General features: G+C 41.5%; 1 protein-coding gene across 1 annotated transcript in view; it reads left to right on the top strand.

The window, feature by feature from the left end:
* NSUN2 (NOP2/Sun RNA methyltransferase 2) overlaps positions 1–23,850 on the top strand; it is a 113,568-nt gene that overhangs the window by 15,491 nt on the left and 74,227 nt on the right. The window contains exons 3-8 of the mRNA XM_077492011.1: positions 1,657–1,761; positions 3,303–3,408; positions 5,240–5,311; positions 5,447–5,531; positions 7,616–7,808; positions 12,402–12,476. Of these exons, the coding sequence (XP_077348137.1) occupies positions 1,657–1,761; positions 3,303–3,408; positions 5,240–5,311; positions 5,447–5,531; positions 7,616–7,808; positions 12,402–12,476 (636 nt within the window). The remainder of the gene's footprint in view (positions 1–1,656; positions 1,762–3,302; positions 3,409–5,239; positions 5,312–5,446; positions 5,532–7,615; positions 7,809–12,401; positions 12,477–23,850) is intronic.

The following is a 23,850-nucleotide window of genomic DNA, read 5'->3' as shown; positions in this document are numbered from 1 at the left end:
AACTTGGATTAATCCACCTGTCAGGACATCCCTGAATCCTTGATTTGAATTTTAGTCTTGTTGGCTTTACAAAAACAGCCTTTTGAGCCTATATGGGATATTCCCTTGGTTCTTTTGATGAGGAAAATATTATTTGCTTGCCATGTCCTCTGCCAGAAGAGTATCGGAATAGGCGGCTCTTTTTCTTGTGAAGAGCCATATTTTATTATTTATAGGGATAAGATGGTATTGCAGCCTCATCCTAAATTCCTACTAAAGGTAAGTAGTGACCGGTTTTAATTTAAACCAGGATATTCTGCCTTTTTTTACAGAACCTCATCTGTGGAAGAGAGGTCACTACATTCTCTTGATGTAGTGAAAGCGGTCAAGGTCTATTTAAAGGTGACCGCTCAGATTTGCAAAACACATGTTTTGTTTGTATTGCCAGAATGTCCTAAAAGAGGACAGGCAGCATCAAAATCTATTTCCAAATAGATTCCTCAAGTGATTGATGTAAATGGTCATGAGGATATTGCCTTTGGGCCCAGTGTTCTGCAGTATGAGTCCTCTAGTCTCTTCCTTTTTATGTCTTGTATCTCCCTCCCTTCAGTTCCAATTGCTATGGGACATCCCACATAGTAACTACTATGGCTCTGTGTCCCGTGATGTATGATAAGAAAATAGGATTTTTAAAACTGCTTACCTGTAAAATCCTTTTCTTTTGAAGTACATCGGGGGACACAGAGGTCCTTCCTTTATTTGGTATACACGTGTATTGCTTGGCTAAAAAACTGAGGTACTCCCATTAGTAGCAGGGGTTATATAGTTGTCTTAGGGGGTGCCAGTGTCCATCACCTGAAGGTGACTTATAACCCACACAGTAACTACTATGGCTCTGTGTCCCGTGATGTACTTTAAAGAAAAGGATTTAACAGGTAAGCTGTTATTAAAATCCTATATTTTTCCAATCATATATATTTTTTTTTTTTTGTATAGTTGTGTTTATTCACTTTGGACCAATGTAAGAATGCGTATTCCATACCTGTGGGATCATTGTGGCAGCATAAAATCACTGTAGTAGAAGCGCTGCTACAGTGAACCCCACTGTCCTGTATCGAGCATTTTTCTCCAATGAATGCAAGATGTTCTGATTGGAATAGGTGGAGATCTTGATGTAGCTGCCCCTCCTCTACACCTCAATAAATAAGTGAACACCTTGTATTAAGAAAAATGTGAATCATGCCTGTGCAGGGCAGCCATTGTGGGGTCCAGAAGACAGCAGTGATCACTGTAGAAGCAGTTCACACTGTAGCTGGTTTGGGAGCATGTATAAATCGCACATGTTCCTTTACCCACAGGGAAAATGTGCTGCTCTTTAATGGACGTGGACGCTGCTATTCTTAATGGCACCCCCATGCATTGGAAAACACAGCACCGTTTCAGGTGCACAATGTACCATGCAGTTGTGTATACCTGTGATTTGAAGGATTAGGGACTTTTTCCCTGCATCCCTGGAATAAATATGCTATGTTTCAAGCTGGACCAGTGTAACTGTAATAAAATTCATACCTAGATTTCAGCTTTAAGTCCTAGCGGTCGGTTTTCAGAGTGTTTAGAGTTAAATTTTATGAAAATCTTCATTCACACTTTTTTATTTTTTTCTTTTTTTTTCTTTAGCCATGCTAAAGAAATTTTACACTGTTTGAAAGAAAAATACTTCAAGGAGTTGCAAGATATTGAAGTTGATGGTCAAAAGATAGAGGCTCCCCAACCACTGAGCTGGTAAGTTATTTATTGTCATAGAAAGGATACTTTCCTTTTAGGAGTCCTATACATTCTTAAATGTTCTTAAACTACTTTTGAAGCGGTAGTAAACCCCGCTTGGTCCTTTTAACAAAAATGAATTTGTAAAATCAATATCTCCTAAACCTGCACTGGAGATATATCAGGAGATATTCACCCTGGTTGCAGCCAGTTACATTGCATACTAGCACATTATACTATTGCCTTGAAGGTGTTTATTTTGATTTATTTTTTTAATTCTAGCTTTTTTTTATTTTAACCACTTTTAATATTTCAAGCCCCTTTCACACATGCAGACCGTTCAGTTAATTCACATTTTTCACAATTCACAAGTAAAACATGGATGAAGTTTCGATCAGTGTTTCATCTGTTCTCATCAATGTCATAGGTTTTTTTTTTTTTTAAACGTAACTGTATTGAAAATTCGATACAGCAGAATAGAGACATCGCTAAATGGGCATACCCAGGCGTCCTGCATATATAAAGGTTAAATGGTAACAGGAGTGAGGTGTCTAAACCTATTGTATCTAAATAGTTGCATTAAGGACTTATGAGGTTGGCAATGGGTAGACATTGCTGGATAGGGGAAGGGGGGGGAGGGGGATGAAGAACATGACTGCAAATAAGTAATGTCATCATTTTTAACAGCAGTTTTTTGTTTTGTTTTTTACATCTACTACCAATGCTAAAGTGGGGAAAAAAAAGACTTTTTTTTATTTTTTATAGCCGTTTTTTAAAAAGGAGCAGATCCATTTAAAAAAACAGATGTTGATGGATGCAGAAGTAAACTGATGTAAAAAGTTGATCATCTGTTTTACATCCATCTTTCCATACAGATGAATTGATGTCTGTTTTTCATCCGATAGATGGAAAAACGAACAAACGGTCCGTATATGTAAAAGGGGCAAAAAACTGATTTCCATGTTTCCTATGACTTACATTTGTTTGGGCCAATTTCCTTTACTAAGTGCTGTGCTTCTTCAGCTACATACTGTACAGACTTCCCATCCCACACTCAGAACAATGCAGGTTCGGTCTGAGCTGCGCTTAGCCTTTCGTAGGCAGCTTTGTATTCTACGAATGAATACAAACCTTCCTCTGGCTAAGTTGGGGCTTGCTGATGTCATAATCTTTGACTCAGTTTATTGCGTGGGGATGTCCCATGCTCCTATAACCACAAGCCCTGTATCCTGCACTGAACAATTAAGATAAAGTGAATTTTGACTTGCTTCTAAATGCCTTTATAGGCTACATAGTGCAAGACCTTCCTCTCTGCTTTCTGGTTCTTCCCTGTTGCAAGCTAACGAAAAAATATTGGAGCCTCATGGTGTGGATAAGGTTATATGAGCTTGTGCTAGGACGGCCCTAGTAAAGTTCTTTTGCCAGTGTCCAGTAACCAGAATGTAGCCTGCATATACAGTAAACATGGCCCATAACTACAAGCCCTTTGTTCTATACTGTACTCCCGAGATGAGGAATTTACAAAATTGTCAAAATTGATTTTTTTTTTTTTCCCTTAGGTACCCTGATGAGCTTGCATGGCACACAAACTTGAGTAGGAAGATAATCCGCAAGTCACCAGACTTGGAGAAGTTTCACCAATTTCTTATCAGTGAGACAGAGTCAGTAAGTAAATTTTAGTTTGTGTGTTTTTTTTTTTTTTTTTTGATGCTCTCGCTCTCTCGCTTTTTTCTTGATTTTCTTAGTGAGGTTAACAACTAAAAATAGCAGCAACAATCTTAACTTGATAATATATAAGCATTGTATATGCTTTTAAAAAGGGTTTCTATACAACTTAAAATGTATAGTAATAAAAAGTAGAGATGCATTATTATCAAGAAGGTGTAAATCCCAGTCAGAAGCTGGCTCCCTTCCTTGTGTCGGTGCCAGTGACCTTGGGTGGGTGGGGTGGCTGGTCAGCCAGTCAGTCATCTCGTCTCATGTGCGATGTTTAGGGAGTGTGAAGTACTTCCTCCACCGTCCCAAGGGTCTGTGCTGCAGCTTATTGCCTCCCCCGGAACCCTACACCTCCGATAAGGCATTTGGGCATTCTTCTCTGCAGGCACCTTATTCCAGCTCCCCTGCTCCAGGACTACTTTGGTTCAGTCTGTCCCTCTGGTGCAGCCTGTGGAATGGGAGGGGCAGTGCTCAGAGCAGATTAGCCATGGGAGAAGTGTGGTGGCTGCTAGCTGACCTCTCGGAGGCGGGGCTATCGAGCAGCTGCATGGCGGGGACTCCTACAATGCTGTCTGGGGAGAGCTGGACGATGAGGCCATGAAGAGGACAGGTAGATCAGTGTATGTTATGGAGTATATTCTGGGCACAAGGCATTCCTGAACCCTGTATTCTGAGTGAATCTCTCAGAATCATAAATTTTTGGTCCCTTAGGGCTCATTCAGAGGGATGATCAGTCCGGTCCTCTGTACAGAGTCGCTGGTAGGTTTAATTCTCTGTTGGCAGTTTGAAAGAAATAAGTTGGTTTTGTGTCACGGTTTGGGCATTTGGGCTCAAAAAGGTTCGCCATCACTGCTCTATAGTGTACTTGTCTCAAGTCAGGTTACGAAGTGTCATTTCTGTTTGCTGCTTCATTCTTCTGTTATCAGTGTGCATGGTTTAAAGCAGTTTTGTACTCAAAATTGCAACTTAATGTTCTTCCAATCGCTTTGGAGCATAGATGCAGAAATGACCATTAAAAATTATTATGCACTAATTACCTTTTAGCAGAAATTATTATATTGACTTCCGGGCTCTCCTCCCGTGGGAGTAGGCGTGTTTATCGCCTTTCCCCGGCTTCGCAATGACCCCTGGGAACTTTGTTATATTCTTCCCAAGAATCCGTGGGGGGCGCCGTCATGCCGAAATCTCGTGCGATTTCGGAAGGAAGACGCCGGTCACGTAACGAGGTTGTTGCCATCACAATGGGGTGGGAACTTCCGGCGACGCCGCCCGTTGTGATGGCAACCCGAAATTCTATGGCGCTGCTCACTGATATCACTGAGCATGCGCGGGATCGAGCAGTGAATGCTGGGAGCACAGCATTCACCGCATCCAGGAAATCAGTGCTTGTGGGCTTCAAATGCCCACAATAAAAATGGAAACCACCAGAAGGAATTTTTATAAGTTTACCTCGCGAACTAAATCTGCAAGCAACGGATCTAAAAGCTGCAAGAAGTGAGTGATAGCATAATACTTTAAACGTATAGCAATGTGACACAAAAATAGAAAATAGGTCAGTGGAATCCTGCTTTAATCTGTGCTTTTTAAAAGGGGATATATTGCCTCCTTACTACCTGATTTAATCCTATAATGTCGCACTGCCTCTCTGCATACATTGCACATAGTGGTGCTGCCCAACTCAATGGGTGTTTGACAAGCAGGGCCGTAATGGGTGCTAGGAGAAAATGATCTGCTTTTGTAACCAATAAGCAACTGTTTGTTATCCTTTTTTTATTTTCAGGGTAATATAAGTCGTCAAGAAGCAGTCAGTATGATTCCTCCTGTTCTTCTGAGTGTCCAGCCACATCACAAAGTATGTTTTACAACCCAGGGAATTTAATGATATAAATACAGTACTTAAATTACCCAAAGTAGTATATTGATGGTTCTTTAGGAAATCATCATTTTACTTTAAATAGGCATTTCTAATTCTTGGTTTTCATCATAGATCTTGGATATGTGTGCTGCTCCAGGATCTAAAACAAAGCAACTTATAGAAATGTTACATGCAGACATGGATGTTCCATTTCCTGGTATGACATGACTTAACTAAATTCACACGTTTTTACTTGCAGCCCCTGATTACAGTTTGAGGGCTTCCAGAAAGGGCTGTGGGTTCTGTGGGGTGGATTTATTAAAACTGGAGAGTGCAAAATCTGTTGCAGCTGTGCATGGTAGCCAATCTGCTTCTAACCTCATCTTGTTCAAATAAACTTTGAAAAAAAAAAAAAATGGGAGCTGATTGGTTTCTATGCAGAGCTGCACCAGATTTTGCGCACTCCAGTTTTAGTAAATAAACCCCTGTGTTTTTACACAAGCTTTTCAATTACACAGGATTTCTCTAACAATTTTTTTTTTATGTTTGATGTCTTTCTATCTTCTGAGTCCTTCTGGCAAACACTCTTTGCTCATGTGAAAGTATTAATGATAAAATGACTGGTTATTCCAGAAGCCCATGGAACTGTTAACACAACTGAAAGGGTACACAACTTTCCATGGGTTGAAAAAGTATTGGCCCTCCAAAGGGCCCCATCGCATTTTATTTTATTTTTTTTGAAAAACTTCACCAAAGATGCAGCATGCGGTACTTTTCAAAGCATAGCACACCTACAGTGCAAAGAGGTACATGGGATTAAATGGGAAATCATTTTTATGTGCTTTTTCCACCCTAAAAAAGCATTGCAAAAGCACACCACTGTATGAAGGGCCAAAAGTTTTTTTTTTTGTTTTGGCTTCAAATCTGGCCCAAATAGAGGAAAAATCCAAATTTGCAATTGGCCGTTTGCTAAACCGTATACAACATATTACCGATGCCACCTGCTGTTTTGAAAAGACACCTCTTTCGATAGTTGGCCTGGGAAATGTGATTTTTTTTTTTTAAGAAAATTCCAGTTCTGAATGTAAAAATATAAATAAAAAAAGTGGTTAAAATGTAATGACAAACGTGATGGATGATAGGTGATTAGAAAGGGGAGCATCTTGGATCAAGGTGATCATATGTGAGACTTGGGACCATATTTAATACTGGCAATTACATCACACCGTGTCTGCATTTTAAACTGTATTGATAAAATGCAGAGCAGACTGTAAAGCTTTCAGTGTCCTATATAGTGTTCTATGACCGGTCTCCAACTTCTCATTTTTTCCCCAATAGGACTTCATTTGCATAGTCGCAAAGCAAGGTAAATTGTGGGCACGTCAATACATCACACAGCTGTGCTTTATAAAATGTGCCCCAGGAGCTCCTAATAGAAAAGCAGTGGTTGGGCTATACTAATACAATACACATTAGAAGTGCCTAAAGCATGGCAGGGGGACTGTTTGTGGGTGTGCTAATGCTGGTAAGGGGGATGGGGGAGGGGGGGGGGGGTGAGAGCAAGAAGAAATGGATTTTTTTTTTACCGTACTCACTGTGTAGTGTTGTACCACCTCCTTGCTTTCAGTGCTTAATGTCTACAAGTTTAAACATGCATTAGGGCAGTGATCCAAAGAATACTTCAAAGCTATGAAAAAGCTGTCTCGTGAAGGTCCAGGTAATGGGAGCACTGTTCTAAATGGACTATCTGGCACAATCGGCAAGTGTCAAGTTTATCGACATATGACATTTCCAAAGTGTTGACTATAGTTAGATAATACATTTAATCAAAACATTGGTGTGTAAAAAAGCATTCATTTCTGTTGATATGTTGAGTTACTCTGAATAGCTAGTATATACATGAAAGGAATAAACCATCTGTATAATCTTTTGTGCTTTAAAAAAAAAAAAAGTGAAAAAATATTTTTTATACAGCCATAATGGTGGTTTGCTGATTTTTTTTTTTTTTTTTTTTTTTTTCCCCCACTGCAAAGACTATCGGAAAACAAACTAGGCATGAAACACCCGTAATCGGAGAGCTAGAGACCCTGTGATCTTGACCTTCTTTGGAAGGTTGTGTGGGGGCGGGGGGGGGGTTATTTTTTTTACAAGATTTTTGTTATAAGAAGAATGTCTCTTGTGTAAGAATAACCACCTTGCCAAGTTGTTCATGTGAATTCTAGCAATAAATACAATTTAAGTTACAATTGATATCGCTGCTAGCTAACTTTATTTATTTTATTTTTTTTCTGCAAATTTTAGAGGGCTTTGTCATTGCTAATGATGTGGACAACAAGCGTTGCTATTTGTTAGTTCATCAAGCTAAGAGGCTAAGCAGTCCCTGTGTTATGGTGGTGAACCATGATGCGTCGAGCATTCCCCGGCTCCTAGTTGAAAATAATGGTGCTAAAGAAGTGCTGTACTATGACCGGATACTTTGTGATGTACCATGCAGGTAAAACAGGGATGAGACATTTTGCTCCAAATACAATTTTTTTTTATTTTTTTTATTTCGCTCTTTTTTTTTATTTTATTTTTATAATATTTATGTTAATACTATTAAGGGGCACGTATACCTTATATCAAAATATACCTGAACACAGAGTGCTTTAATGGCCTTTACCCTGCAAAAAGCAAGAAAGCCCACTGACTATATAGTTGACTGGTTGTGCATACTGAAATTTTAGGTCCATCCCTGCAAGCAGAGAGAGCGGGGAGGGTTGCGCCCCTTATTTAAATCATCCATTGGTGTGCATAATCTTGTATCCAGGTTTGATAACTGAGGGTTTTCAAATTATAGCAGTAAACCATGCTCTGGAAAACTTGCAGGCATCTGAAGAGCACGTAGCTGCAAATAGTACATGTCAGCTAATTGTATGTGCCATGTAATATTTATCCTATGTATTATTGAAGAGGATTTCTACTTCAGTTTTCACATTGAGATAATTCCATCATCGGGGTCCTTGTCCCATTTTACTTTTTAGTACTTTTATAGATTTGCCTTAGGTGATGAGCCCTGACCAGCTGTTCTCAGACCTTCCTCCTGTGTGGTGTAAAGTGGTGGTTTTTGTTTTTTTTGCCATCACTTTTTGGAGGTGTCTGCCACCATACATGACCCAGGACTTTTTTTTTTTTTTTTTTTTCCTTTCTTTCTTTCTTTTTTTGGTCTTTCAATTGTGTTTATTCGGATTTAAAAAAATGACCTATAAGCGTACATAACAATAGTCTGTTACAGATTTGTACATAAGATGTCAGAGGAGAGTAAATACAGAGAAACTTTGGCTACATCTCTTAAAAAGGAAAAGAACAGATAATCAACAGTGATGTGAGCAACTGAAACAAGGCAGGGGTACCTAGGGGGTTCATATGTGTGTATTACAGATGAGCAGACCCAGGAACTTTTTATTGTCCAATAATGAGTCAACCAACACAGCATGCAGCTTTGGGCCACTTTGTCTTTTCTGTTTAATTTCCCTAGCTTTGAAAGCCCTTCCTCCACTCTTGGCATATTGTAGGCCCATTAACTCAAGTACAGAAATTGCATCAAATTTATTCCTTGAAAGGCTTAAATTGTCACCTGGTTTCACATTTTTGCATATCAAAAGTAAAACATTGGATGTGGATGAACTGACATTTTAAGGGAATTATTTGAGGAAAGTGGAAAAAACACTGGACCCTTAGGGTTAGCGCACTGGTATTACTATCTTAAAGTGTTGATGTAAATTATCTAGTATCTTGGTAGGCAGGTTCTACACCCCAGAAGATCGTCATGGTCACCTTGGATTGTAGTGTTAAAAAAAAAAAAAATGGAATTTGAAGCACCATACCAATGCTAAGAGGTTCAGATACAAATGTATTGCAATAAGTCAGGGGGACAATCCAAAAAGTATTGAGCGCATTTTAGCGGTCCAAGAGTGGCTCTTCATTAGGCTTTTTTCCAGTGTGATTGCAAGCACAGACCTTATCAGTAGCTGGTTTGGCAGCCTAATGCATTGGCTACTTTTTTGGATTGTCCCCCTGACGTTTATTGGAATAAAGTTGCATCCACACCCTTTAGCAAGGAAAGGAGGAGGGAGGGCGCTTCTGTGTGAATTATACTTCAGTATCAACCAGCAGGCTTCTCGGTAGTATGCATGGCAACAAAGTGGTGGAAGGAATGACACTTGCAGCAGCACTTCAGGGGAGAAGAAGCAACTCTATGTGCAGAATTCAGATATTTATTTAAACAGTGGTTAAAAACACAAGATCCAATATAAATTAGGCATGTCAGCCAGCATGGTAACATCTTAAGTCCTTTTCACCTCTAGGGGGAGGGTCAACCAGCAGCTGTATCCAAGGAGGGGAAGCAAGGTGGCAAGAAGACCTGCTGGTTTCCGGGTCCACACTGGAATGCATCTTTCTCCTTTTTCTGACTTCCGCAGTGGTGTGGCACTTTAGTTTCCATTTTTGTTACTTTTAGGAAAATTGGTTATAATCCTCCACCCCTTAAGGCTAGTAATTCACTCTTATATAATTATTGGGTGCTTTATTGCATGTGTCTTGTGAAACTGAACACATACCATTTAGTAGAAATAAGATTTTAAATCATAGATTAACATATAAATAATCATAGGACCAATCAAGTGGCCCCATTTGCGGGCCCCCCCTGTGCATTGGCAATTGTACTGCTCTTTATTGTGATCCATGTTTTGTGTTCAGTTACACATGCCTTTTTTTCTAAGGCCCATGTAGAGCAATTTTCAGCTGTAATTTTTATATGAGCATTTTTGCACATGAATACAAATGCTATTTACTTGAATTCCAAGTGTTTTACATCCAAGCCTCTCATGGCTATTATGTTAAAGAACTCTCTACTGGGATGTCTTCTCTTAAGAACGCTAAGAGTCTGGGTCCAGATGGGTATATTGCTCACTTCTATAACATTTTTCAAGACCTCACCCCTTTCATGACTAAATAATTTAATGCGGTTGGCACTGACTTCCCATTCCCGACGCAGACACTTGAAGCACATATTACGGTCTTGCCCAAACCAGGTAAGGACCCTACTTCATGCGTCAGCTACCACCAGCATAGACATTCGGTTGCATTCTAAAATTATGGCTAACCGACTCACTCCTTTTGATTCTCAATCTTGTACATCTTGATCAGGTGGGGTTTACCCCGTGCAGGGAGGCTAAGGGATAATACCGTTTAAAACCTTTACCCTAATGGAACATGCCCAGAAGTGCCATATTCCAGCTTGCCTCCTTTCAGTTGATGCCGAAAAGGCGTTTGACCAGGTCCGCTGGTCCTTTTTACAACAAACACTTCAACAGATTGGTATTGGCCCTAAGTTGCTGACTAAAAAAATTGAATTTATATCCTCAGCGAGGATTCCAGATCCTATACGGATCTGCAACTGCACGCTGCAGGGAAGGTCCTCTCCTCCCCACTTGTATCTTCTCACCATGGAACACCTAGCAATTGCCATTCGTCAAGGCATAACGGTAGGCCCCCCCATCGGTACAAACTCTCCCCTTTATGCAGAGGACCTTCTGTTATATATCACCAACCCCCTGACCTCACTTCCGTCTCTGCTATGGACGTTTTTTTTGTTCATATTTTTTAATAGTGCAGGGGCTTATGTTAACCACTTCATACCCGTCCCAATTCTGACATTTCTCTCGTACATGTAAAATTCATAATTTTTTTGCTAGAAAATTACATAGAACCCCCAAACATTATATATGTTTTTTTAAGCAAAGACCCTAGAGAATACAATGGCGGTCGTTGCAACTTTTTATCTTGCACGGTATTTGCGCAGCGATTTTTTTCGAACACTTTTTATTTATTTTTTTCAGAAAAAAAAAAAATAGTATCATGCTTTAAAAAAAAAAAAAAAGTAAAGTGAACCCAATTTTTTTTGCATAATGTGAAAGATGAAGATACACCGAGTAAATAGATGCCCAACATGTGACACTTCAAAATTGCACGTGTTCGTGGAATGGCGCCAAACTTTGCTATTTAAAAATCCCCATAGGCGACGCTTTTAAATTTTACTGGTTACACGTTTTGAGTTAGAGGTCTTGGGCTAGAATTATTGCTCTCGCTCTAACGTTTGTGGCGATACCTCACATGTGTGGTTTGAACACAGTTTTCATATGCGGGACTTACGTATGCGTTTGCGGATTCTGTGTCTGACTCACCGATGGAAGCAGTGAGTCAGTAGAAGCACCGAAGGGCGGCGGTGGGGGGGGATGTCCCCTCCCGCCGCCCGTAAAAACGATCAAGTGGCAGAACAGCCGCTATGATCGTTTTTATGGTGCAGGGAATCGCCGGCTGAAAAAGCCGATATCTGAAGTCTGTAGCTGTAGGCATCATTCAGATATACCCCCAGAAAATCATTCGGCGGGAAGTGGTTTTAATATGTAGACACAAACCAGACTAAGGGCGTATGTTTCTTGTATCCAATGTTTAAAATTGAATGCATTTTTTTTCTTTCCCTTTTTTTTTATTTTGTTCTACAATGCTTATAGCTTACCATTATGAATGTCCAAATTTGGACACCATCTATGCAGTAACAAGCTGTATTTGTATTGTAAACCTGTATGTTCTGCAAATACTTAAGAGATTAAACATAAAACTATTAAAAAAAATAAAAAAAAATCTATATCTATAATCTATCTCTAAAAATGAGGTGGGTGAGGTGCTTTATTGTCCAGGACCTATTTGCCTTTTTAGTCTGGAACTCTGCTTTAAACCATATATGCACTTCATATTTCTAAAGAGGCGCACACTACCATTTTAATATTTTTATTTTTTTTGTGATAAAAATGTTGTCTTGAGTTTATTAAATGCACTTTGAGCGTGATCTGTGCAGCTTTTCTTGTCTTGTTTTTTAAGCTGTGCAAAACCTTCAATAAGTGTTCAGTCTTAATTTTACAGAAGGCTATTTTGGTAATTGTATCAATTTATTAAAAAAGTTTAAATTTTTTTGTTTCTGGTCTGCGTTATTATGGTAAGTATGGTCATTCAGTGTGGAGTTTAATTATTTTGTTCTTTGTTGCAGTGGGGATGGCACTATGAGAAAGAATATAGACGTTTGGAAAAAATGGACAACATTAAACAGCTTGCAGTTGCATGGGTAAGAATAAGCTTTTTAATTGGTGGTAGTTTTTTATTTTTTAATAAATATTCCTAGTATAGGAACTGTTGTCACTGCATGTTATGTCATTGTTTTTTTTTTTTTATTTTTTTTTTTTTTTTCTAATTAAAAATGTTTAAATTACAATTTGTGCAAGTCAAACATTACATTTAAAATTGATACCATTTTATAGCAGTCCTGTCCAAGTTAGGCGGCATGGGTTAGGTTTTCCTTTCTAAACATGCTGTAGGACACGATTTGCTGTAGCGTACTGTGTGTATATTGTTTGAGTAAGTTATATGGACATGTATTGACCCTTTCACATTATAGGCTGCGATAATGTAACTGTCTGTGGAAGTACAAAGTGTATTAGTGGAGAAAATATCTATATCTATATCACATAGTGGGGAAAATTATTTGATCCCTTTCAGATTTTGTAAGTTTGCCCACTTAAAAACAAAGGGTCTATAATTTTTATCATAGGTGTATTATAAATGATAGAATATCAGCTAATAATCCAGAAAAAAACACACAATGCAAATGTTATAAATGTGAGTTGCAGGAGATCTGTGTAAAAATGGTCCAAAATCCTTCCTGAGATGTGTGCTTGTCAACAAGATACTTGGTGGAGAAACCAAAGTCATAGTTTGCTTGGGGATCAAATCCATTTTACTTATTGAACTGCAATTTAAAATGCTACTAAACCCAGTAATCTGAAAATAGTTCATTCAACCCCCCCCCCCCCCCACATTGCCCACAGCTTATCGTTTTTTTTTTTTACAATAACTTTTTACCACTATATACCTTTTTGAACGATCTGCATACCAAGGTTACATTATAAACTGCACAGTTTCTACAGTGCTGAGAGTTCAGGAATGTGGAGAATTTCAGCCTGTATACACATGCATGTGTGATGTCATCATTGTGTGACTTGGCGATCTGAGAAGGTTACAGCTGACTAAACATTGCAGGAGGGGGAGGATCTATGCATACAGGGTAAAACGGCTTTTTTTTTTACACAATGCAGAGGATTAACTCCTAAAGTTCCAACGCAGCGCTGTACCCAAACAAAATTTGTTCTTTGTTTTTTTTTCTCCCCAAATAGAGCTTTCTTTTGGTGGTATTTGATCATCACCTCTTTTCCTTGTCTTTTTTGCACTATAAACAAAAAAAACAATTTTCAAAAGAAAACATATATATATTTTTTTTACTTTTTTTGCTATATCACTGTATGCCTATGTATTCTGCTACATATTTTTGGTAAAAAAATCACAATAAGCATATATTGATTGGTTTGCGCAAAAGTTATAGCGTCCTACAAAATATAAATATATTCTCTGCGTTTTTAGTGTGTGTGTGTGTTTGTGTTTGTTTTTTCTCTAGTAATGGCAGTGATTTTTAGTGGGACTCTGACATTGCAGCGGACGCTTTTTTACTTTTTTATTTTTTTTTATTTTCTTGAGACCATTGACAATTATACAGTGGTCAGTGCTATAAAGATGTACTGATTACTGTATAAGTGACACTGGCAGGGAAGAGGTTAAGTGTGTCCTAGGGAGGTGTGACTGACTGGGAGTACAGAGAGATTTCTGTTCCTAATCGCTAGTAACAGACAATCACACTACTCCCGTGACAGAACGGTGATCTGCTTTGTTGGCAGATCAAGGAGATTGGAGTACTTGGGTCTGATCGTAGATACAGCTCAAAAGAGGGCGTTTTTGCCCCAGGCAAAGATCGGTTCCATAAGGGAACTCATTCAGGTGGTCAAAGCAAAGAAGAATCTTTCTATTCGACTTTGCATGAGATTGTTGGGAAAGATAGTGGCTTCATGCGGGGCCGTTCCTTATGCTCAGTTTCATTCCAGACTGCTGCAAAACAGTATCCTATCAACTTGAAACAAGAAGGTCCAATGCGTTTATCCCCAAAGGTGCGTCAAAGCCTCATTTGGTGGTTGGTGACCAAGAATCTCAAAAGGAAAATGCTTTCTACTAGTTACCTGGAAAGTGGTAACAGATGCCGGCCTTCTGGAAGCATCTGTCCAAGGAAGATGGTCCAAATCAGAAATGATCTGGTCCATCAATATTCTAGAGATTTGGGCAGCACACCTGGCCCTGAAGGCCTGGATGCTCAGATTACGGAGTTGTCTTGTCAGGATCCAATCCAACAGTGCCACAGCAGTGGCCTATATCAATCACCAAGGGGGCACGAGAAGTGGTGCGGCCCAGAAAGAGGTGAATTATATCTTAACTTGGGCAGAAAACATACCTTGCCTATCGGCAGTCTTCGTTCCAGGAATAGAGAATTGGCAGGCAGACTACTTGAGTCGCCAGCAGTTGTTCCCAGGAGAATGGTCTCTTCACCCCGACATCTTTTTATCAATGTGTCAAAGATGGGAAATTCCGGACGTGGCTCGGTTTGCATCCAGTTTCAACAAAAAGATCAACAACTTTGTATCAAGGACAAAGGATCCGCTGGCATATGGAACACATGTTTTGGTTTTCCCATGGGATCAGTTTTCACTGATTTATGCGTTCCCTCCTGTTTTCTTGCTTCCGCGACTTCTTCGCAGGATCAAGCAGGAAGGAAAGATGTTGATTATTGTGGCCCAGGAGATCTTGGTATGCAGAGATCGTAAAGATGGCAGTAGGGGACCCATGGATCCTACCACCATGGCCAGACCTTCTCATCCGGTATGCCATCCTTCCTTACAAACGCTAAATTTAACGGTTTGGCTATTGAGACCCACATTCTGAAGGCGCGTGGGCTCTCAGGTTCATTAATATCTAATTTGGTTAATGCTATGAAGATGGCCTCCAGAGTCATATATTATGTCTGGAAGGCATATGTTTGTTGGTGTGAATCCAGGGGTTGGCACCCCAGGAAATATGTCATAGGTAGGTAGGATCCTTGAATTTCTACAGATGGAATTACAAATGAAGCTGGCCTTGAGTACTATCAAAGGCCAGGTGTCGACTTTATCTGTATTTTTTTTCAATGACCACTTGCTTTGCACGCTCTGGTTCATAGCTTTATTCAGCGGGTAACGTGGACTAATCCTCCAGTTAGGTCACCCCTGAACCCTTGAGACTTAAATTTAGTCCTGGCATTACAGAAATGGCCTTTTGAGCCAAAATGACATATTCTCTTGGTCCTTTTGACAAGGAAATTTCATTTTTCTGGTTGCCATATCTTCTGCAAGAAAGGTATCTGAGTTGGCTGCTCTTTCTTGTAGAGCCTTATTTGATTATTCACAAGGATAAGGTTGTATTCATCCTAATTTCCTACCGAAGGCAGTGTCAGGTTTTCATTTAAGCCAGGATATTGTTCTGCCTTTTTTTTTTTTTTTTTTTTTTTTTTTTTTTTTTTTTCCAGAACCCTGTTCTATGGAAGGAAAACCACTGCATTCTCTTGATGTGGTGAGAGCAGTCAGTCTACTTAAAGGCGATTGATCAGATTTGGAAAACTGATGTTCATATTGCCAGAAGGTCCTAAAAGAGGACAGGCAGTATCGAAATAAACTATTTCTAAGTGGATTCAACAAGTAATCGCTCAAGCTTATGGGTTAAAGAGGTAAATTCCACCCTCCCAAATCAAAACCCACTCCTCTAGGGCTGTTAGTGCTCTGTGGGCAGTGCATCACTAAGCCTCCATGGCTCAAATCTGCAAGGCCGCAACTTGGTCTTCAATCCATTCATTTACCAGATTCTATCAGGTGGATGTAAAAAGGCATGAAAATATTGCCTTTGGGCATAGTGTGCTGCAGGCAGCAGTATAACTCCTCTAGTCTCATGTTGCCCTAATTCTGTTGTCCCCTTCTCCTCACCTGGCATTGCTATGGGACATCCCACATGGCGAGTACTATGGCTCTGTGTCCTGTGATGTACGCTTAAAGAAAATGGGATTTTTAAAACTGAGGAGGCAACTTCCTGTTTACGGTGTGCCAGTGTCCAGCACCAGAAGGTGGCCTATAACCATATTGTGATTACTATGGCTCTGTGTCCTTCAAAAGAAAAGGATTTTTTATTTTATTTTTTGCAAGTTTACAACCACCCATACACAGAAAAAAGAACAATAATAAATTGTGGCACTTAATAAACCATCAAACAATTCACATGCTACATGTAATTTACATATACAAAGACTTCCAACTCTACTGAAGCATATATCTAAACATTCAAATGAGGATGCTGTAATCTGATAAGATATATAGGATTACATGGTAATATGTTTTGGAAACAACATATCTGTCATACTATAAACACAATGCCTCAAGAAACCGCGTCCCTGCTACTTAAATAGTCTAAAGCATTGCACCTCCTCTGTGTTATCACACTCATTGTAGGATTTATAATCCATCACAAATGTACCTATTTGCCAGAGTAAAATATTGCACACATGTCATTATGCAATATTCAGTATCCGCATAAGTGCAACCTTGGTGGCATTTTTAGCTACCTTGCAGTATTCTGAGGGAGACCAATGAGAATGGGGCTAGTCATTGCCAGCCACGGCTCTTATAATTTGTAAAATGTATTCGGTGTGCTTCTATTTCGATAGGCCTGTTCTTTCAAGAGGGTGTCCTTTACCTGGAGGTGCCATTCCTCAAATGGAGTGCTCGGTGAAAACCATTTCAGAGCATCAAGTTTGCATGCTATAAACAATAGCCTGTTGGTGTTAATATCTCCGGCGGATATACTTCCTCATCCAACCATCCCAACAAGGATATTTTGGGATCCAGGGCAACGGGCATGGAAAAAGCCCCTTTTAATGGTATTCACCAGCTCATGCCAGTATCTGACCAGCTTGGGGTTAACTCCATAGCATGTGGAGCAGGTCCGCTGGAGATTGTTGGAAACTTGGGCACATCTGGGTGTCCCTTCTGCCTCAATTAAATAGCTTCTCTGGAGTTCTATACGTTCTGTGTATGATAAACAGTTGGGTCAGACGTTGCACAGATGACAATGAAACATTGTCACATATATTACTTGGGTCTTTCTCCCATCCTCTACTGCCTGAACATTTGGAGGTATCCTGGGATTTTTCCATTAACTGGCCATACGTAGATGAGACCTTCTCCCCACCGGTAGCCCACACCAGAGCCCCGGGAAAGTGGAAGCCCCTCCTGCCCCTGACTGCTGATGGGACTCCTCCCATCCGGAGGCCGGAGGCTGTCACATCTTCGTCTCTCTGAGGGTGTCATGCTGGGACCTGTAGTGCTTCACTTTTGGGGGTCACGTCCCCGCAAAAGTGAAGGATTACAAGGCTCAGCATGAACCCCTGATATCTAAGGATTGGATGCCCACCAAATTGAAAGACTATAGGTCCCAGCAATGGACCCCTTAGAATTAAAGGTGTGACCCCCATAGATTTAATGTGCTAATGCTGGGACCTGTAGTCCTTCACTTTGTTGGGGGTCACATCATCTAAAAGTGAATGACTGACTAAAAGTCCCAGCATTAACCTTGCCTGACATCTAAGGGTGTGTACTTTCATCTCTGAGGGTGTAATCTAATCTGTCAGTGTTCTCTCTCCTTCTGCCAGCATACTTACAGTCCTTATCAGTGCCACACACACACACAAACACACACACACACAAACGCACACACAAACGCACACACAAACGCACACACAAACGCACACACAAACGCACACACAAACGCACACACAAACGCACACACAAACGCACACACAAACGCACACACAAACGCACACACAAACGCACACACAAACGCACACACAAACGCACACACAAACGCACACACAAACGCACACACAAACGCACACACAAACGCACACACAAACGCACACACAAACGCACACACAAACGCACACACAAACGCACACACAAACGCACACACAAACGCACACACAAACGCACACACAAACGCACACACAAACGCACACACAAACGCACACACAAACGCACACACAAACGCACACACAAACGCACACACAAACGCACACACAAACGCACACACAAACGCACACACAAACGCACACACACAAACGCGCGCGCACACACACAAACGCGCGCGCACACACACAAACGCGCGCGCACACACACAAACGCGCGCGCACACACACAAACGCGCGCGCACACACACAAACGCGCGCGCACACACACAAACGCGCGCGCACACACACAAACGCGCGCGCACACACACAAACGCGCGCGCACACACACAAACGCGCGCGCACACACACAAACGCGCGCGCACACACACAAACGCGCGCGCACACACACAAACGCGCGCGCACACACACAAACGCGCGCGCACACACACAAACGCGCGCGCACACACACAAACGCGCACACACACACACAAACGCGCACACACACACACAAACGCGCACACACACACAAACGCGCACACACACACAAACGCGCACACACACACAAACGCGCACACACACACAAACGCACACACACACACACACACACACAAACACACACACACACACACCTACACCTCATGTGAAATGCTGACAGTTGAGCACAGAACGCTGGCTGATGGGAGAGGCTGACTGAGGATTTTAATTCCTCCCTTTGTGCACTTCTGCATGCTGCTGGCTGGACGATGCACAGAGGAGGTGGGTGGCGCTAATCACTAGGCATGGAGAAGGAGGAAGATCATCCTCCGCTGTGAATGCTGGGCCTCTGCCTCTCTTCCTCATGACTTCACTCGCTGCTAGACGCCAGGTGAATAGACTTTGTCCAACAAAATAATAAATTGTAGCAAGCAATGGGGAATACAGACCAAGAGGGAAAGTTTGTGCGTGTGTTGATAAACTCAAAGATGTATTTTACAGGTAAATTTAAAAATTCTAATTTTTGTTAATCGTACGATGTCCTGATTTTATTACTTGGAATGAGGTTGCACAATACAGCAACAAGATCAACATGCCCAAATGCAAAAACATAAAAGGGGAAACCTCCCACTACAAAGCTGCCTGTAAGACCTTTTGCCCCAAAACTGGTATTCGGAAGCGTGAAGGTCTGCCTGGTAGGACTTGATAGAGGTGGTGGCCTTACAAACTTGAAAAACAGAAGCCTAATACTGAAACACCCAGGAAGCACCCCTTGCAAGGACCCCAAGATAAAACGGATGGTCAAAACCAGCTGCTGAGGAGACCTGTTTGTAATCGCACTGAAAGAAATACCATAAAAGGTTAAGTTTATGTCTAGTCCATTTAAATTGTTTTTAATCAAGCCCTCATGAGGGGGGGATGTGTTTTGTACTGCCGAAACTTGAGGTCTACTCCTTTTTTGGATTGTCCCCATAACTTCTAATGGAATAAGACTGTTTTCTTAGCAGTGTGATTTGGCCTCCCTCGATGGTTGATGTATTGATGCAACAGCACTCATCAGACTTCACCCTGACAGGGAGACCATGTTGGCAGACAGGCCAGTGTAGGCGAGCCAGTCAAATTGTCCAAAGTTCCAGTATGTTTATCAGCAAATTCTACTCCTCTAAAACCACCTGCTTTTCCAGAATTCCTCCGAGCCCTGTAAGTTGCCATCCATCATCAAGACTTTTAAATTCATTGGAAGGAGTCTCCTGATATCCAGCATCCATGTGCATGGATATTCACCATTCCATATCTGACCTGTGAAGGCAGCTACCGTCTTCCCTCATGCATGCCCAAACGGATATTTCAACAACCTCTGGGATAACACCTGGGATTGAAAGGAACAGGCACTTCTCCTGCGGAAGTACTTTTACCTGTGCCATGTCTGGGACTATTCCCAAATACTCCAGCAGTTTTGTCAATTACTTCTGAAGGTTCAGCACCCAACTGAATCTTTCCAAAACCTGTAAGTTTTGCTTGAAAATTGATGTTGGCTTCTGAGCCAATTGCTGCCAGAGAAAAGTTTAGTTGCCCCATAATAGGGATACTCCATGTCTTCAAGATCCCCAGAATTGGAGCTAACCCCTTGGTAAGCATCCTTAATATTCACTGATGCCAGGTAGTCCCCCTGATGGGGCAAAGCAGTCACCCACTGGGTCGACTCCATCCTCCACTTTGGACCTTCAGAAAATGGAAACCATTGAGTTCCATAAAAGACCACATGTCTCCATTTAGCTTGAGACCTAAAAACCAGTTTGGAAAGAAACCTTGAGTCCACTTTCCTTCCAGCACAGGTGTGATGACTCCCTGGTACAGCATCCATATCTGCAAAGAAAATTCCAGCTTTTAAATTCTTCACTTCACACTGAAGACCCAGTCGTTAGTGACTCCCTGAGTCCAGAAGGCTGCAAAGGCACATAGATGGCCCCCCTACCCATGGGATTTGGGTATCCTAATTAGTTAGACCAGCACTGGATCTAGGTCCCTGCTGCTGTAGCTGGGAGCTGCCATTCACATGTGCTTCCATGCTAAGGAATTAGAAAAAAATGGCACCTATTACATATTTGTTGTGCCCAATCAATTCCTTTTTAAATGCTGCTATTGGGGCTGGGTCACACCGCACACAGTAACCAGCGCGTACTGCATCAAATACACAAGAAAAAACTGCCACATCTTCCACCACAAAGGCACTCGCCATTCCTTGGTGCATTGTCAGAAGACCCAATCTTCAACTCTCTCGGTGGTAGCGCCCAGCAGAGCCTTTAGGCACTTAAAGGGGGTTCATTGCCCTGGACCTGTACAGCACTCTGCCAGGTAGGTCATGGGATACAGTATACCCTGGAGATCACTGCTCGCAGGATCCAGCGCTGGCTGGCAACATTACAGGCCACCCCTGCTCTTGCATGGGGTTTCTCGGGGTACATTCCCTCTTGGTGTCAGTGCAGTAGGCTGCAGACAAAGCCTTTCCCTTTCCCAACAGGGGTGTTTAGAATAGGCTATAAATATGGAACTCAAGTCCACCTTCTTAGATAAACTGTTCCTACAGCTCTCTACGAACACTAGCTGAAAACTAAGGCTTAGCTGAGCTTGGATAAGTTTTTTCCTGGGTAGGGATTCCTGCCTTATTTTGGGACCGTGTCCATTCATCTGATGGTTGTAGCATAACCCAAGTAGTCATGAATAGCAGGGTAAAGTGTTTCCTGTGATGTATGATTTAATACATCCAAACTGCTGGTTGGAAGCTAAACAATGGGGACCTTGAGTGGAGAGTAAACAAGTCTTGCTTTTTGACTGCTGCTGGTGATTGCTGGATTCCATTTATAGGTTCTTTTTGGGGATTTTCCTTTGTAGCTTTTTAACACCTTTTTCTGACCCCTTTTTTTTTCTTTGCTTCCTTCAGCCTACTAATTAAGGGGAGTGGTTAATTGGTCACAGGTGCTTGAGGCCTATATAACCTTCTGTAGGTTATATTGTGAGCCTGCTCATCTTTTGAGCTTACTGAAACCTAGACCTAGTGGAACTGGTCTAAGTGGCGAGTTAACCACTTCAGCCCCCGGACCAATTGTCAGCCTAAGGACCAGAGGTTTTTTTACAATTTTTAGCACTGCACTGCTTTAACTAGTAATTGCGCGGTCATGCAATGTTGTACCCAAACAAAATTTGCGTCCTTTTCTTCCCACAAATAGAGCTTTCTTTTGATGGTATTTGATTGCCTCTGTGATTTTTATTTTTTGCCATATAAATGGAAAAAGACCGATCATTTCGAGGGAAAAAAAATATATTTTCTACTTTTTGTTATAAGAAAAATCGAATAAACTCAATTTCAGTCATACATTTAGGGCAAAATGTATTCAGCCACATGTCTTTAGTAAAAATGTCAATAAGCGTATATTGGTTTGCGCAAAAGTTATAGCGTCTACAACCTAGAGTACATTTTCTGGAATTTACACAGCTTTTAATTTGACTGCCTATCATTTCTTGAGGTGCTAAAATGGCAGGGCAGTACAACCACCCCCCCCCCCCCCCCCCCATGACCCGTTTTGGAAAGACACCCCAAGGAAATTGCTGAGGGGCATGTTGAGCCCATTGAATTTTTTATTTTATTTTTGTCCCAAGTGATTGAATGACACAAAAAAAGTTTACAAAAAGTTGTCACTAAATGATATATTGCTCACACATGCCATAGTTATATGTGGAATTGCACCCCAAAATATTTTCTGCTTCTGAGTACGGGGATACTACATATGTGGGACTTTTTGGGAGTCTAGCCACGTACGGCACCCCAAAAACCAATCACTGCCTTCAGGATTTCTAAGGGTGCAAATTTTTGATTTCACTCCTCACTACCTATCAGTTTCGAAGGCGATAAAATGCCAAAATAGCACACCCCCCCCCCCCCCCCCCCCATGACCCCATTTTGGAAAGTAGACACCCCAAGCTATTTACTGAGAGGCATGTTGAGTCCATGAAATATTTTATATTTTGCCACAAGATGCAGGAATATTAATTTTATTTTTTATTTTTTTTTGTACAAAGTTGTCACTAAATGATATATTGCTCACATGCTATGGGCATAAGTGAAATTACACCCCAAAATAAATTCTGCTGCTTCTGAGTACGGGGATACCACATGTGTGGGACTTTTTGGGAGCCTAGCCGCATGCGGGACCCCGAAAACCAAGCACCGCCTTCAGGATTTAAATATAAAACCCTACCAATAAAACTGTTAGCGATCGCAGGGATCAGGCCTGACTCTGCAAACGCTGCAGTTATGTGTTTAGTGTTTTGTAAGTGACAGCGATCGATACTGCACTTGGGTGGGCTGGGCGGAGGGGCAAAACGCAGGTGCTAGCAGGTATCTGGGCTGATCCCGTTAACAATGCGTTTTTTTTGGAACCCTAAACTGCTGGGGACGCTAGTATGGCTCTGATCAGATTCTATACCACTACAGGAGGTGTATGCTTTGCGCGTGGGTGTTGGTGGTGCTGGCACTAACCTAGCGCTGCCTGGGGCAACGCAGACCCTGGCCCTAAAACCTAATTGATATCACCTGCCGGGTGATGAGGGGGTTAAACCTTTATTGGGTAATAAATGGTGGGTGCTGACGGGGGAACCTAAATAACTAACTGGCTAACCAGCGTCACCAGTGGCACTTATACGGTGATCGCTGGTGAAAGGGTTTACTCTAGGGGCAATCAGGGGGTTAAAATCTTTATTAGGTAGTATATGGGGGTACCTAACGCTATAAAAACCTGGCGGTGAACCTAAAAAAATAGCTACCTAGCGGCACCAGTGACACTAATGCAGCGATCAGAAAAACGATTGCTTAGTGACACTGGCAAAAAGGGGTGAAGGGGTTAACTCTAGGGGCAATCAGGGGGTTAAACCTTTATGAGGATGGGGTAGGGGGCTACCCTGGACCTAACACTAACTGCCCTGACAGTTTTTACTGTCACAACTGACACTAAATGCAGTGATCAGTAAAAAAATGATCACTGCAATCAGTGACACTGTGGGGGGGGGG

This window comes from Lithobates pipiens, unplaced genomic scaffold (genome assembly GCF_037356315.1).
Source record: "Lithobates pipiens isolate NorthernLeopardFrog02 unplaced genomic scaffold, aLitPip1_a1.2 Scaffold_19, whole genome shotgun sequence".
In the NCBI taxonomy this organism is placed as follows: Eukaryota; Metazoa; Chordata; class Amphibia; order Anura; family Ranidae; genus Lithobates; species Lithobates pipiens.
This window is presented reverse-complemented; position numbering and strand designations above follow the sequence as displayed.